This window comes from Carettochelys insculpta, chromosome 4 (assembly GCF_033958435.1).
Source record: "Carettochelys insculpta isolate YL-2023 chromosome 4, ASM3395843v1, whole genome shotgun sequence".
NCBI lineage: Eukaryota > Metazoa > Chordata > Testudines > Carettochelyidae > Carettochelys > Carettochelys insculpta.
The window spans coordinates 434409-447790 of record NC_134140.1 but is presented as its reverse complement, the minus strand read 5'-3'; the positions used below and the strand labels follow the sequence as shown (position 1 = coordinate 447790).

Here is a 13382-nt window from a genome sequence, read left to right as displayed (position 1 = left end):
AAATGTACTGTAGTATTTCAGTTTAAAATGATTTGTTATGTTATAGCTAACCAACACTCAAGTTTAACCAGAAAGGAAGTTCTTCGGAAGCTAATTCAAATATACCCCATAATCAGAGCTTCCAGACCTCAAACACCCTTCGAACTAGATCATACAGAAGCTGGACTTCATGGACCAGTGGCTCTCAGCCTTTCCAAACTACCATACCCCTTTCAGGAGTCAGAATTGTCTTGAGAATCCTAAAAGTTTCACCTCACTTAAAAACTACCTGCCTACACAATCAAACAAAAATACAGATGTGTCCAGTACACACTTAGTGAAATCTTGCTTACTTTCTCACTTTGCCTGTGTGCACTTTTAGTTTGTACTGACTTCACCAGTGCTTTTTTGTAACCTGTTGTAAAAGGAGGCAAGTATATAGATGAGCAGAGGTAGCCCCTGGAATCCCTGTGTACCCACTGGGGTACAAGCATCCCTGACTGAGAACCACTGCCCTGGACAACCTGACTGCCTGCCTGATTACGAGACTTCTCCTGGTGGCCAAAGAAGAGCTCTGTATGCTTATGTGCCAAACAGATCACAAATGCTGCTAATAGAGTTGAAGGTTATTACAACGTAAGACAATTTTGATAGTAAAAGGCCCTAAAAATGTACGGAAGAGTACACACCCTGAGCTTAAGGATTCAGTAAAGGCAAGTGCCTTTCATCCAGTGCTGCAGGAATCAAGGAAATGGTGGTGGTGTCTAAATTAACCAGGTGATGTTTGAGCCCACAGAAAGTTAAAGTTAGGGTGCCCTGAAACGTGTGGGTAAAATGTGAGTGATCTACAGACAAATACTGGAACTTGGTTGGTTATTTCTGCCAGACAGCATTTGTCAGTCTCGCACGTCAGCCCCCTTCCTGCTCTGGGATAGATTTGACCTGGTCCTCCCCAGCATTGGCACACTAAGCTTGAGTCTGCTTTCCCCTTAGCTGTGGAAAATTGTGTGTCTGTACCCACATTCCATGTGCCAGCCTGCTCCTGGCAACTGAAGCAAGCTCCCCGTTGAGTTACAGAGGGACAAATAAATGGCATGCGCTGAAGAATATGGCATATTTGGGGGTAACAACAGTTGGCCCAGACACATGTGCTCCATTCACACACCCTGGCACCTCCTTGGCCATACAATGTCCCCCCAAAACAGACACTGCTCACACCACTAATCCAGTGCCAACCCTCCTCTGTGATGTCCTGTAACTGCAGCAGCCCCTCCTACCTCCTGGACTCGAAGAGCAAACTCCTCATTTGGCTCGTCCGCTTGTCTGAAGACAGGTGGCATCCACCTGATGGGAGACAACAGCAATGGTCTGACTGCTCTTGACAAGACTAGGAGCCTGGGCACCAGGGGCTTTCCCTGAGTCCACTATGAAATCAAGTTCCCCGACCCAGCAACATGGCCAAGCTCCAGGAGTAGCAACGTGAACCAGCAGTGTTGCATAGAAGAGTGGTAGACAGGGGAAAGAGGGTTACTAGGGGAGGAACTGGGCTTATTTGATTTAAGGCAAACACCACAAGAATGCAGGAGCAAGATTAGAAAGGCTGAGGCACAAAATTAGCTCAAACTAGCTACAGGCATAAAGGAAAACAAGAAGGCTTTTTATAAATATATTAGAAACAACAGGAAGACTAGGGACAGGGTAGGGCCATTGCTCAGTGACGAGGGAGAAACAGTAACAGGGAACTTGGAAATGGCAGAGATGCTTAATTACTTCTTTGTTTCGGTCTTCACTGAGAAGTCTGATGAAGGAATGCCCAACATAGTGAATGCTAGTGGGAAAGGGGTCGGGTTACAAGTTGAAATAAAAAAAGAACAAGTTAAAAATCACTGAGAAGAATTAGATGTCTGCAAGTCATCAGGGCCTGATGAAATGCATCCTAGAATACTCAAGGAGCTGATAGAGGAGATATCTAGCCTTTATCTATCATCTTTGGAAAATCATGGGAGACAGGAGAGATTCCAGAAGACTGGAAAAAGGGCAAATATAGTGCCCAGCTATAAAAAGGGGAACAAGAGTAACCCAGGAAACTACAGGCCAGTCAGCTTAACTTCAGTGCCAGGAAAGATAATGGACCAGGTAATTAAAGAAATCATCTGCAAGCACTTGGAAGGTGGTAAGGTGACAGGGAACAGCCAGCATGGATTTGTAAAGAACAAATCATGTCAAACTAATCCGATAGGTTTCTTTGATAGGATAATGAGCCTTGTGGATAAGGTAGATGCGGTATACCTAGACTATAGTAAATACATACATATATATAAGTAAGTACATACTAGACTTTAGTAAAGCATTTGATATGGTCTCACATGATATTCTTATAAAAAAAATTAGGCAAATACAATTTAGATGAGGCTACTATAAGGTGGGTGCATAACTGGCTGGATAACCGTACTCAGAGAGTAGTTCTTAATGGCTTTCAATCCTGCTGAAAAAGTTCAACAAGAGAGGTTCCACAGGGGTCTGTGTTAGGACCGGTTCTGTTCAATATCTTCGTTAATGATTTGGATATTGGCATGGAAAGTACGCTTATTAAGTTTGCAGATGATACCAAGCTGGAAGGGGTTGCAACTCTTTTGGAGGATAGGGTCATAATTCAAAATGATCTGGATAAATTGGAGAAGTGGTCTGAGGTAAACAGGATGAAGTTTAATAAGGACAAATGCAAAGTGCTCCACTTGGGAAGGAACGATCAGTTTCACACATACAGAATGGGGAGAAACTGTCTCGGAATGACTTCAGTAGAACGGGATCTAGGGGTTATAGTGGACCACAAGCTAAATATGAGTCAACAGTGTGATGCTGTTGCAAAAAAAGCAAACGTGATTCTGGGATGCATTAACGGGTGTGTTGTGAACAAGACACAAGAAGTCATTCTTCCGCTCTACTCTGCGCTAGTGAGGCCTCAGGTGGATTATTGTGTCCAGTTCTGGCCACCACAGTTCAGGAAAGATGTGGAGAAATTAGAGAGGTCCAGAAAAGAGCAACAAGAATGATTAAAGGGCTAGAGAATGTGACCTATGAAGAAAGGCTGAAAGAATTGGGCTTGTTTAGTTTGGAAAAGAGAAGATTGAGGGGAGACATAATAGCGGTTTTTAGGTATCTAAAAGGGTGTCATAAGGAGGAGGGAGAAAACTTACCCTTTTTGGCCTCTGAGGATAGAGCAAGAGGTAATGGACTTAAACTGCAGCAAAGGAGGTTTAGGTTGGACATTAGGAAAAAGTTCCTAACTGTCAGGGTGGTCAAACAGTGGAATAAATTGCCAAGGTAGGTTACGGAATCTCCATCGCTGCAGATATTTAAGAACAGGTTAGATAGATGTCTATCAATAGTGCCCACCTACAAAAAGGGGAACAAGAACAACCCAGGAAATTACAGGCCAGTCAGCTTAACTTCTGTGCCAGGAAAGGTAATGGAGCAGGTAGTTAAGGAAGTCATCTGCAAGCACTTGGAAGGTAGTAAAGTGATAGGGAACAGCCAGCATGGCTTTGTAAAAAACAAATCATGTCAACCCAACCTGACAGCTTTTTTTGACACGATAACGAGACTCGTAGATAAGGGAGAAGCAGTGGATGTGGTATACCTAGACTTTAGTAAAGCATTTGATACGGTCTCGCATAATATTCTTATCGACAAACTAGGCAAGTCCAACTTAAATGGGGCTGCAATAAGGTGGGTGCGTAACTGGCTGGCTAATCGTACCCAGAGAGGAGTAGTTAATGGTGCTCAATCCTGCTGGAAAAGCATAACAAGTGGGGTTCCGCAGGGGTCTGTTTTGGGACCAGTTCTGTTCAATATCTTCATTAATGATTTAGATATTGGCATAGAAAGTACGCTTATTAAGTCTGCAGATGATACCAAGCTGGGAGGGGTTGCAACTACCTTGGAGGATAGGGTCATAATTCAGAATGATCTAGATAAATTGGAGAAACGGTCTGAAGTAAACAGGACGAAGTTTAATAAAGATCAATGTAAGGTGTTGCACTTAGGAAGGAATAATCTGTTTCACACATACGATTTGGGAAAAGACTGTCTAGGAAGGAGTACAGCAGAAAGGGACCTAGGGGTTCTAGGAGATCACAAGTTAAATATGAGTCAACAGTGTGATGCTGTTGCAAAAAAAAAGCAAACATGATTCTGGGATGCATTAGCAGGTGTGTTGTGAACAAGACACGAGAAATCATTCTTCTGCTCTACTCTGCGCTGGTTAGGCCTCAGCTGGAATATTGTGTCCAGTTCTGGGCACCCCAATTCAAGAAAGATGTGGAGAAATTAGAGAAGGTCCAGAGAAGAGCAACTAGAATGATTAAAGGTCTGGAGAACATGACTTATGAAGAAAGGCTGAAAGAATTGGGCTTGTTTAGCTTGGAAAAGAGAAGATTGAGGGGGGACATGATAGCGGTTTTCAGATATCTTAAAGGGTGTCATACGGAGGAGGGAGAAAACTTGTTCTTTTTGGCCTCTGAGGAGAGAACAAGAGGCAATGGACTTAAGCTGCAGCAAGGGAAGTTTAGGTTGGACATTAGGAAAAAGTTCCTAACTGTCAGGGTGGTCAAGTACTGGAATAAGTTGCCAAGGGAGGCTGTGGAATCTCCCTCACTGGAGATATTTAAGAACAGATTAGACAGATGTCTATCAGGGATGGTATAGATAGTGGTCGGTCCCGCCGTCGGGGCAGGGGACTGGACTCGATGGCCTCTTGAGGCCCCTTCTGGTCCTAGTGTTCTATCAAGGATGGTTTAGACAGTACTTGGTCCTGCCATTGGAGCAGGGGGCTGGACTCGATGGCCTTTCAAGGTCCCTTCCAGTCCTAGCATTCTATGATTCTTTTCTTGAGCTGTCAGGAAAGGGGACGTCAGTAGCTGGATAAATGAGATTCCCAGATAGACTCAAACGGGAAAGAGCTGCTACCCCCATGAGGGCCGTGAGATGTTCCAGCGTCAGATACAAGGTGTGGGCAAGAAACCTGCAACATACAACATATTCTGAGGGCAAAGGACACAGCCTTTCCCCAGACTCCCTGCTGTGGGGACAACGTGGACGTTCTCCCCAGCCCAGCAGAGGAGAACTCCGCTGATTTTCAGCTAGCAGCAGAGAAGATTTTGTTCACTGCTGCCCCAAACTGAGCTGCATCCTGTAATTGACATGCTGAGCTTCTCTGACAGGTGAAAGTGGAACGAGAATGGCCAAGCCCGGGGATTCACAGGGAGAGAGGCCCCGCTCACATGGCTCAAGCAGGACGTGCCAGGTAAAGCCTCCAAGCAAAGAGAAGGATCCGACTTGAAGGAAGGCTACACAAGCTGCAGGGAACAATCAAAGCACAGAAGAGGCAGGAGTCAATTAGGGAAATACAGCAGAGAAACAGGATATAAAGGGCTCCAGAGAGGCCAAGGCACCCCTCCCCAGTACTGAGTCCCCTCTCCTGCTGATAGGAAACAGATCTGCAGGAAGCAGGAGCTCAGAAAGAGGCCCCTCCCATTCAAGGAACCTGGAGAGGGAAAAAGTGGGGATTTGGCACCCATGTGGACAGTCTGGCACCAAGATCCAGGGCCACCAACACTCGAACACTGGCAGCAGCAGTAGTAGGACCCTGCCCCATCCCTCACCTCAAAGGATAGCAAGAGATAGTACCTTACTTGATAAACTGTAAAGGGAACAAAGAAGGTCCAGAGCAGCTCTGTGATCCAGGAGGAGTCGGCCACACTCTAGAGAAGAGAGCACAGTGAGACAATGGCTTGGAACAGACGCAAATGTATGCAGTGAGAGGTAGAGGGGGCACGGCATTTGCAGCAGGGACACATCAGGGACACATCCAGAGGGAGGAAGAGAGTGCACAGCAAAGACCTGCCTTGAGGCAAATCCAGGCATCCCAGCTTTTCCCCAAAACAGGAGCCAAGGATCCAGAGAACTGAGATGACTGGAGATTGAGGGCTGATCTGCACTACCTGGTTAAACTGATCTTATGCAAGTTCAGCTCTGTGACTAATATAACTGAAGAGTAGCAGAAAGGGAGCCCTGTTAGCCTGTATCCTAACAAAACAAAAAAGCGGGCATGTAGCACTTTAGAGACTAACCCTATTTCGCTAGTCTTTGAAATGCTATGTGACTGCTTTTTTATTTTGTTAATATAACTGAAGTCAGTGTTGTTATACCCACTTTCACTTAACACAGGAGCTATACTGTGCTATAAGGATGGGAGAATGTTTCCAGCTTCTCAGGGAGGCAGAGTACACAAATTGATGGGAGAGTGCTCTCTCACCGACTTAGCCCGTCTTCACCAGACCCACTAAATTGACACTCACTGCACTGATTGCAGCAGTGCGCATCTACTGACAAGCGAATACATACGTATTGATAGTCATAGGGAGACATACAGGACAAGCACCAACCTAGTAAACAGCTCCAGGTCTTATCCCTCTCCCACTGTCAGAACCAATAGGCATCTCTCTGCTCCCCCATAACTAACAAGAACCCACTCTCAGATGAAAGACTGACAATGGTTTAAAGTCTATGGACAAGGTATAATTTTCTGGACTCACCGGACCCCCACCCCTCTTTTGGCCAGAATCATAGTAAGGAACTCTGAAAACTTGCTTGAATCTTATTTCTAGAATATTTATTGCACAGACAATTCGTAGCTAAGGAAAACCCAGACCAAACAGAACTTGGAAGATTTTCAAGTACAGTCAAGGCCTTGAGAGGGAAACAGGTGCCATGGGAATTCAGACTTTAAATTTATTTTTATTTCTTAAACATATTTCACTGAGAGATTTTTGAAGTTACTCCTCTATCAAGATCAAAACGTTCAAAGAAAGTTTGATTTGTGACCTAATTCCTACATATATTAAAATTATTGATTGACAGAGTAAAGACAAAATGTGATCAAAAGATATTCAACTTATTTTTAACATTGCTAACTGGAGAATGTTGAGTGGGTGGTCGTTGCTAGGACTTTTCCATTTTGACTTTTACAGGGTCTTTTGGGCTACGTCTACACGTGAACGCTACATCGAAATAGCTTATTTCGATGTAGTGACATCGAAATAGGCTATTTCGATGAATAACGTCTACACGTCCTCCAGGGCTGGCAACGTCGACGTTCAACTTCGACGTTGCGCAGCACCACATCAAAATAGGCGCTGCGAGGGAACGTCTACACGCCAAAGTAGCACACATCGAAATAAGGGTGCCAGGAACAGCTGCAAACAGGGTCACAGGGCGGACTCAACAGCAAGCCGCTCCCTTAAAGGGCCCCTCCCAGACACAGTTGCACTAAACAACACAAGATCCACAGAGCCGACAACTGGTTGCAGACCCTGTGCATGCAGCATGGATCCCCAGCTGCAGCAGCAGCAGCCGCCGCCAGAAGCCCTGGGCTAAGGGCTGCTGCACACGGTGACCATAGAGCCCCACAGGGGCTGGAGAGAGAGCGTCTCTCAACCCCTCAGCTGATGGCCGCCATGGAGGACCCCGCAATTTCGATGTTGCGGGACGCGCAACGACTACATGGTCCCTACTTCAATGTTGAACGTCGAAGTAGGGCACTATTCCTATCCCCTCATAGGGTTAGCGGCTTCGACGTCTTGCCGCTTAACGTCGATGTTAACATCGAAATAGCGCCCAACACGTGTAGCCGTGACGGGCGCTATTTTGAAGTCAGTGCCACTACTTCGAAGTAGCGTGCACGTGTAGACACGGCTTTGGTCACTTTTTCTGTAGACTGCCAATGTTAACTCCCAGGGACTTTTTCACTCAGGTAAGGCCACGTCACCTTCCGCACCAAGTGATTTCATGTTTTCTCTTTTTGATATTTTGGATGCTCAGGTTCATGTTCTGTATGGTATTCACTGAATACTGTGGTTTAAATCATATCAATCAAAAAGGCCACATCAGCCAGAGGCAAACCTCACCTTATACTCAAAGGAGATCCTCCACTGACAAGAAGTGATATACCACCAGCATCTGAAAGGCCCTGGAACTGCTACTCGGTTATCTTAATTTCCTTCTTCTCTTCTGTTTGTATTAAATGAGGATGTGAGAGAGATTCCCAAACCTGAGCAATTCTTTTCAGGTAACAAATCTGATGAACTGTCTCAAATTGAAGTGTCATTAGAAGAGGTTTTGGAACAAATTTATAAACTAAATAGTAATAAGTCACCAGGACCAGATGGCAGTCACCCAAGAGTTCTGAAGGAACTCAGATGTGAAGTTGTGGAACTTGTCTGTAACTTGTCATTTAAATCCGCTTCTGTTCCAGATGTCTGGAGAATAGCTAATGTGACACCAATCTTTAAAAAGGGCTCCAGAGGTGAGACTGGCAACTACTGGCCCTCCAGTCTGACTTCAGTACCAGGCAAACTGGTTGAAACTCTAGTAAAGAACAGAATTGTCAGACACATTGATGAACGTATTTTGTTGAAGAAGAGTCATCACAGCTTTCGTAAAGGGAAGTCATGCCCCACCAATCTATTAGAATTTTTTGAAAGGGTCAACAAGCATGTGGACAAGGGGGATCCTGTGGATATAATGTATTCAGATTTTCAGAAAGCCTTTGACAAGATCCCTCACCAAAGACTCTTAAGCAAAGTTAACTGTCATGGGATAAGAGGGAAGGTTCTTCTCTTGGACTGGTAACTGGTTAAAAGATCAGAAACAAAAGGGTAGGAATAAACAGTCAGTTTTCAGAATGGAGAGAGGTAAATAGTGGTGTCCCCCAGGGGTCTGTATTGGGACCAGTCCTATTCAACATATTTACAAATGATCTGGAAAAAGAGATAAACAGTGAGGTAGCAAAATTTGCAGACGACACAAAACTACTCCAAATAGTTAATTCCCAAGCAGACTGTGAGGAGCTACAAAAGGATCTTCATAAATTGGGTGACTGGGCAACAAAATGGCAGATGAAATTCAATGCTGATAAATGCAACATAATACACTTTGGAAAATATAATCCCAACTATACATATAAAATGATAGAAAAAAGCAGTCAAGTAGCACTTTAAAGACTAGCAAAATAATTTATTAGGTGAGCTTTCGTGGGACAGACCCACTTCTTCAGACCATAGCCATACCAGAACAGACTCAATATTTAAGGCACAGAGAACCAGAAACAGTAATCAAGGAGCACAAATCAGAAAAAAAAATGATCAAGGTGAGCAAATCAGAGAGTGGGGGCAGCAGGGGGGCGGGGGAGGTGTCAAGAATAAGATTAAGCCAAGTATGCAAACGAGCCCCTATAGCTACTCAGAAAATTCCCATCCCGGTTCAAACCACGTGTTAATGTGCCGAATTTGAATATAAAAGATAGCTCGGCTGTTTCCCTTTGAATAGTGGTGCGAAATTTTTTTTTCAGTAATACGCATACTCTTAAGTCATTAACAGAATGGTCCACTCCATTGAGATGTTGACTAACTGGTTTGTGGATCTGGAGTGTTTTGATGTCTGTTTTGTGTGACATAACCTTCTCTGGGAATACCATCACTGGACCTAACGAGGTTATTTACAGAACCACGGGCACTTTCTCATGCTCCTCAACTAACATCATATATGCCATCACATGCCAACAATGCCCAGATGCTTTGTATATTGGACAGACTTCTAACTCCCTTAGACAAAGGGTTAATGAGCACAAAACAGACATCAAAACACTCCAGAACCACAAACTAGTTAGTCAACATTTTAATGGTGTGGACCATTTTGTTAATAATTTAAGAGTATGCGTGTTACTGAAAAAAAATTATTGCACCACTATTCAAAGGGAAACAGCCGAGGTGTCTTTTATATTCAAATTCGGCATATTAACACGTGGTTTGAACCGGGATGGTAATTTTCTGAGTCACTATAGGGGTTCGTTTGCATATGTGGCTTAATCTTATTCTTGACCTTCCCCCGCCCCCCACACACACTCTGATTTGCTCACCTTGATCATTTTTTTCTGATTTGTCCTCCTTGATTACTGTTTTTGGTTCTCTGTGCCTTAAATATTGAGTCTGTTCTGGTATAGCTATGGTCTGAAGAAGTGGGTCTGTCCCACGAAAGCTCACCTAATAAACCATTTTGCTAGTCTTTAAAGTGCTACTTGACTGCTTTTTGTTTTGATAGTATATAGACTAGCACGGCTCCCTCTGTTACTATAAAATGACAGGGTGTGACTTAGCTGTTACCAATCAAGAAAGATCTTGGAGTCACAGTGGATAGTTCTCTGAAAACATCCACTCAATGTGCAGCAGCAGTCAAAGAAACCTAACAAAATATTGGGAATCATTAAGAAAGGAATAGATAATAGGACAGAAAATGTCATAATACCGCTATATAAATCCATGGTATGTCTGCATCTGGAATACTGTGTGCAAGTGTGGTGACCCCATCTCAAAAAAGATATACTGGAATTGGAAAAGGTTCAGAAAAGGGCAACAAAATGATTACAGATACGGGACGTCTGCCATATGAGGAGAGATTAGTAAGACTGGAACTTTTTAGCTTGGAAAAGAGATGATTAAGGGGGGATATGACAGAGGTATATAAAATCATGACTGGCGTGGAGAAAGTGAATAAGAAAATATTATTTACTCCCTCTCACAACACGAGAGCAGGGGTCACAAACTGAAATTAATAGGCAGCGGGTTTAAAACAAACAATAGGAAATACTTTTTCACACAATGCACAGTTAACCTGTGGAACTCCTTGCCAGAGGATGTTGTGAAGGCCAAGACTACAGCAGAGTTTAAAAAAGAACTAGATAAATTCATGGAGGATAGGTTCACCAATGGCTATTAGCCAGGATGGGCATGGACGGTGTTCCTAGTCTCTGTTTGCCAGAGGCTGGAAATGGGCAACAGGGAATCGATCACTTGATGATTACCTGTTCTGTTCATTCCCTCTCGGGCACCTGGCATTGGCCACTGTAAGGACAACAGGATATTGGGCTTGGTGGACCTACTGTCTGACCCAGTATGGCTGTTCTTACGTTCTTTTCATTCTCTCACCTTCAGTTACCAAAGCATGGTTATGTATGTACACATTTGTGGGAGTCCATGGGGGGAGAGGGGAAGCTGCAATGTTCCTCAGATGTAAAGTCTCAGAGCGCCCCATCGAAGTTTCTCTCCCATTTTGTGTTTAAAAGCCCTGAAGTCCTTACTATCAGGTGCGATTTCTGGCATATAAGATTGGTAAGACTTCCACTCACCACAGAGTTTTGTTGGAATCTGTTCTAAAACGTCTGTTGGAGGGGCTGGAAAGGCTTAGTGCCCACAACACAAGAACTGAAAGCCAAAGAAGCGTCTTTCAGATTGACTTTGAAGTTGTGGTTTAAAGTTTGATAATTTGATGTAACTATCAAAACAATGAACACCCCTATGTTACAGATTTAATTCCCTGGTAAAATTCCTTAATTGGGGTTTATCAGTATAGGGACAGTTCCCTCCTCAGATCCCTTCTTAGGCTTTATAAAGGTGGATTAACTTTTTGCATTAATCTGGCGATGCAGCTAATCTGATTACATAATCCACCACTGAAAGTAACTGGTTTATTTGAGAGCTGCGCTGTTGTTTAACTAGTTTCATTTAATAGTATTAACAAATGTCTAGCTTTGTTTAGGTATTGTGAAAAAAAGTTACTCACCTTCGTGCAGTAACGATGGTTCTCGAGATGCGTCCTTGTGGGTGCTCCATCTTAGGTGTCAGGCTTGCTCTGGCACCGCTGCTTGGAGATCTTCGTAGGTATTTTCAGACAGAGTGCATGCACAGGCTCAGACGCACCATTTTGCACACTTTCAATCATGTGCATGGTCTGGACTCAGCCACGTCCTCAAAACCATTTCAAATCTGAACCAGAAAAACACAGAAGAAGAATCCGTAGCAGGGGGGAAGGGTGGGTGTTGGAGTACCCAAGAGGACACGTCTCAAAGAACCATTGTTGCTGCATGAAGATGAGTAACTTATTTTTCTTCTTCGAGTGTCCCTGTAGGTGCTTCACCTTAGGTGAATGAGTAGCAGTACTCCCCGCCCCAAATAAACAAGGAGGCGGGTACCAGATTCAAGTCTTCTCCAGCACAGACAGCACTACTGTGGACAAGGAGGCATCCTCAGTCATCTGTCAACGAATGGCATAGTGCCTAATGAATGTGTCACAGGATGCCCAGGTCACTGCCCTGAAGATGTTGCAAAGGGGGACTCCTCTGAAGAATGCTATTGACACCGCCATCGCTCTGGTCGAATGTACCCTCAGCTGGCACACTAAGGACACACCCCACAAGGAGCAAGTTGTGATGCAGGACATGATAAGGTTAGACACTCCCTGCAAAGATATCGCCTTGCTCTTCAGGCAGCAGGCTACAAACACCATCAATCTCTTGGTCCTCCGAAGGGTCTGGTTCTGTCGATGTAGAAGGCTAGGGCCTCTCTCACATCCAATGAGTGCAGCTGTACCTCATGTCCCGAGGAATGCGGTTTAGGGTAAAGTGCTGGGAACACTATTGGCTTGTTAACATGGAGTTCCAAGGCAACGGTGGGAATGAAGCTAGGATGTAATCTGAGTACCACCACATCCTTGTTGAAAACAGTATATAGCAGGGTCGCCATCAGGGTGGACAGCTCACTCACTCTTTGGGCGGATGTAATCACAAGGCGGAACACAGTCTCTAACGTCAACAGTGTGAGCGGGGTCGTAGCCATAGGCTTGAACGGGCCTCTTGTTAGTGTCTCTAGAGCTAAACCCAAATTCCACAGGGGCGCCACAGGCTGCCTCAGGGGGTATAAGTTGACCAGTCCTTTGAGGAAACGTGCTGTAATTGGGCGAGCAAAGGCTGATGTGTCAGCGATTGTGTGCCTGAAAGCTGATATGGCAGCCAGGCACACTTTCAAAGATGCCAATGCTAGACCTTGTTGTTTCAGTCCAACAGGTAGTTCTGAATAGTATGGATCAGCACTTCACTCAGAGACAGTTGTCTGGAGAAGAACCAGATTGTAAATTGCTTCCACATAGAAAGTTAAGTCTTACGTGTCTTTTGTCATATGCTCTGCATAAGGACCTCTTTCACTTGGTCTGAGCACAGATTCTCAGAACTGTTGAACCAGCAACGAGCCAGCCCATGAGGTGGAGAGTGCAAGGTTGTGGGTACATGATCGCCCTCTGATCCTGAGTCAACAGATCTGTGGGACAAGGCAAGAGCTGTGGCATGTGCAATGACATCTTGTGCAAGACAGGAACCAGCACTGGCATGCCCATGCAGTTGCTATCAGTATGAGCTTGGCTCCTTCCCTGTTGACTTTCTCTAGCACTCTGGGAATAAGCACTGTTGGGGGAAATGTGTACACTGGCAGACCTCTTTAACTGATTAAGAATGTGTT

At 44.5% G+C, this 13382-nt stretch overlaps 1 protein-coding gene across 9 annotated transcripts in view; it reads right to left on the bottom strand.

Moving 5' to 3' along the window:
- Window positions 1-13382, bottom strand: part of AUP1 (AUP1 lipid droplet regulating VLDL assembly factor) — a 47627-nt gene that overhangs the window by 20904 nt on the left and 13341 nt on the right. For all 9 annotated transcript variants that reach the window (XM_074992116.1, XM_074992115.1, XM_074992122.1 and 6 more), the window contains 2 exons: window positions 5668-5741; window positions 1257-1323 (listed from right to left, as the gene is read on the bottom strand). In XM_074992116.1, coding sequence (XP_074848217.1) covers window positions 1257-1323; window positions 5668-5741 — 141 coding nt within the window. The remainder of the gene's footprint in view (window positions 1-1256; window positions 1324-5667; window positions 5742-13382) is intronic.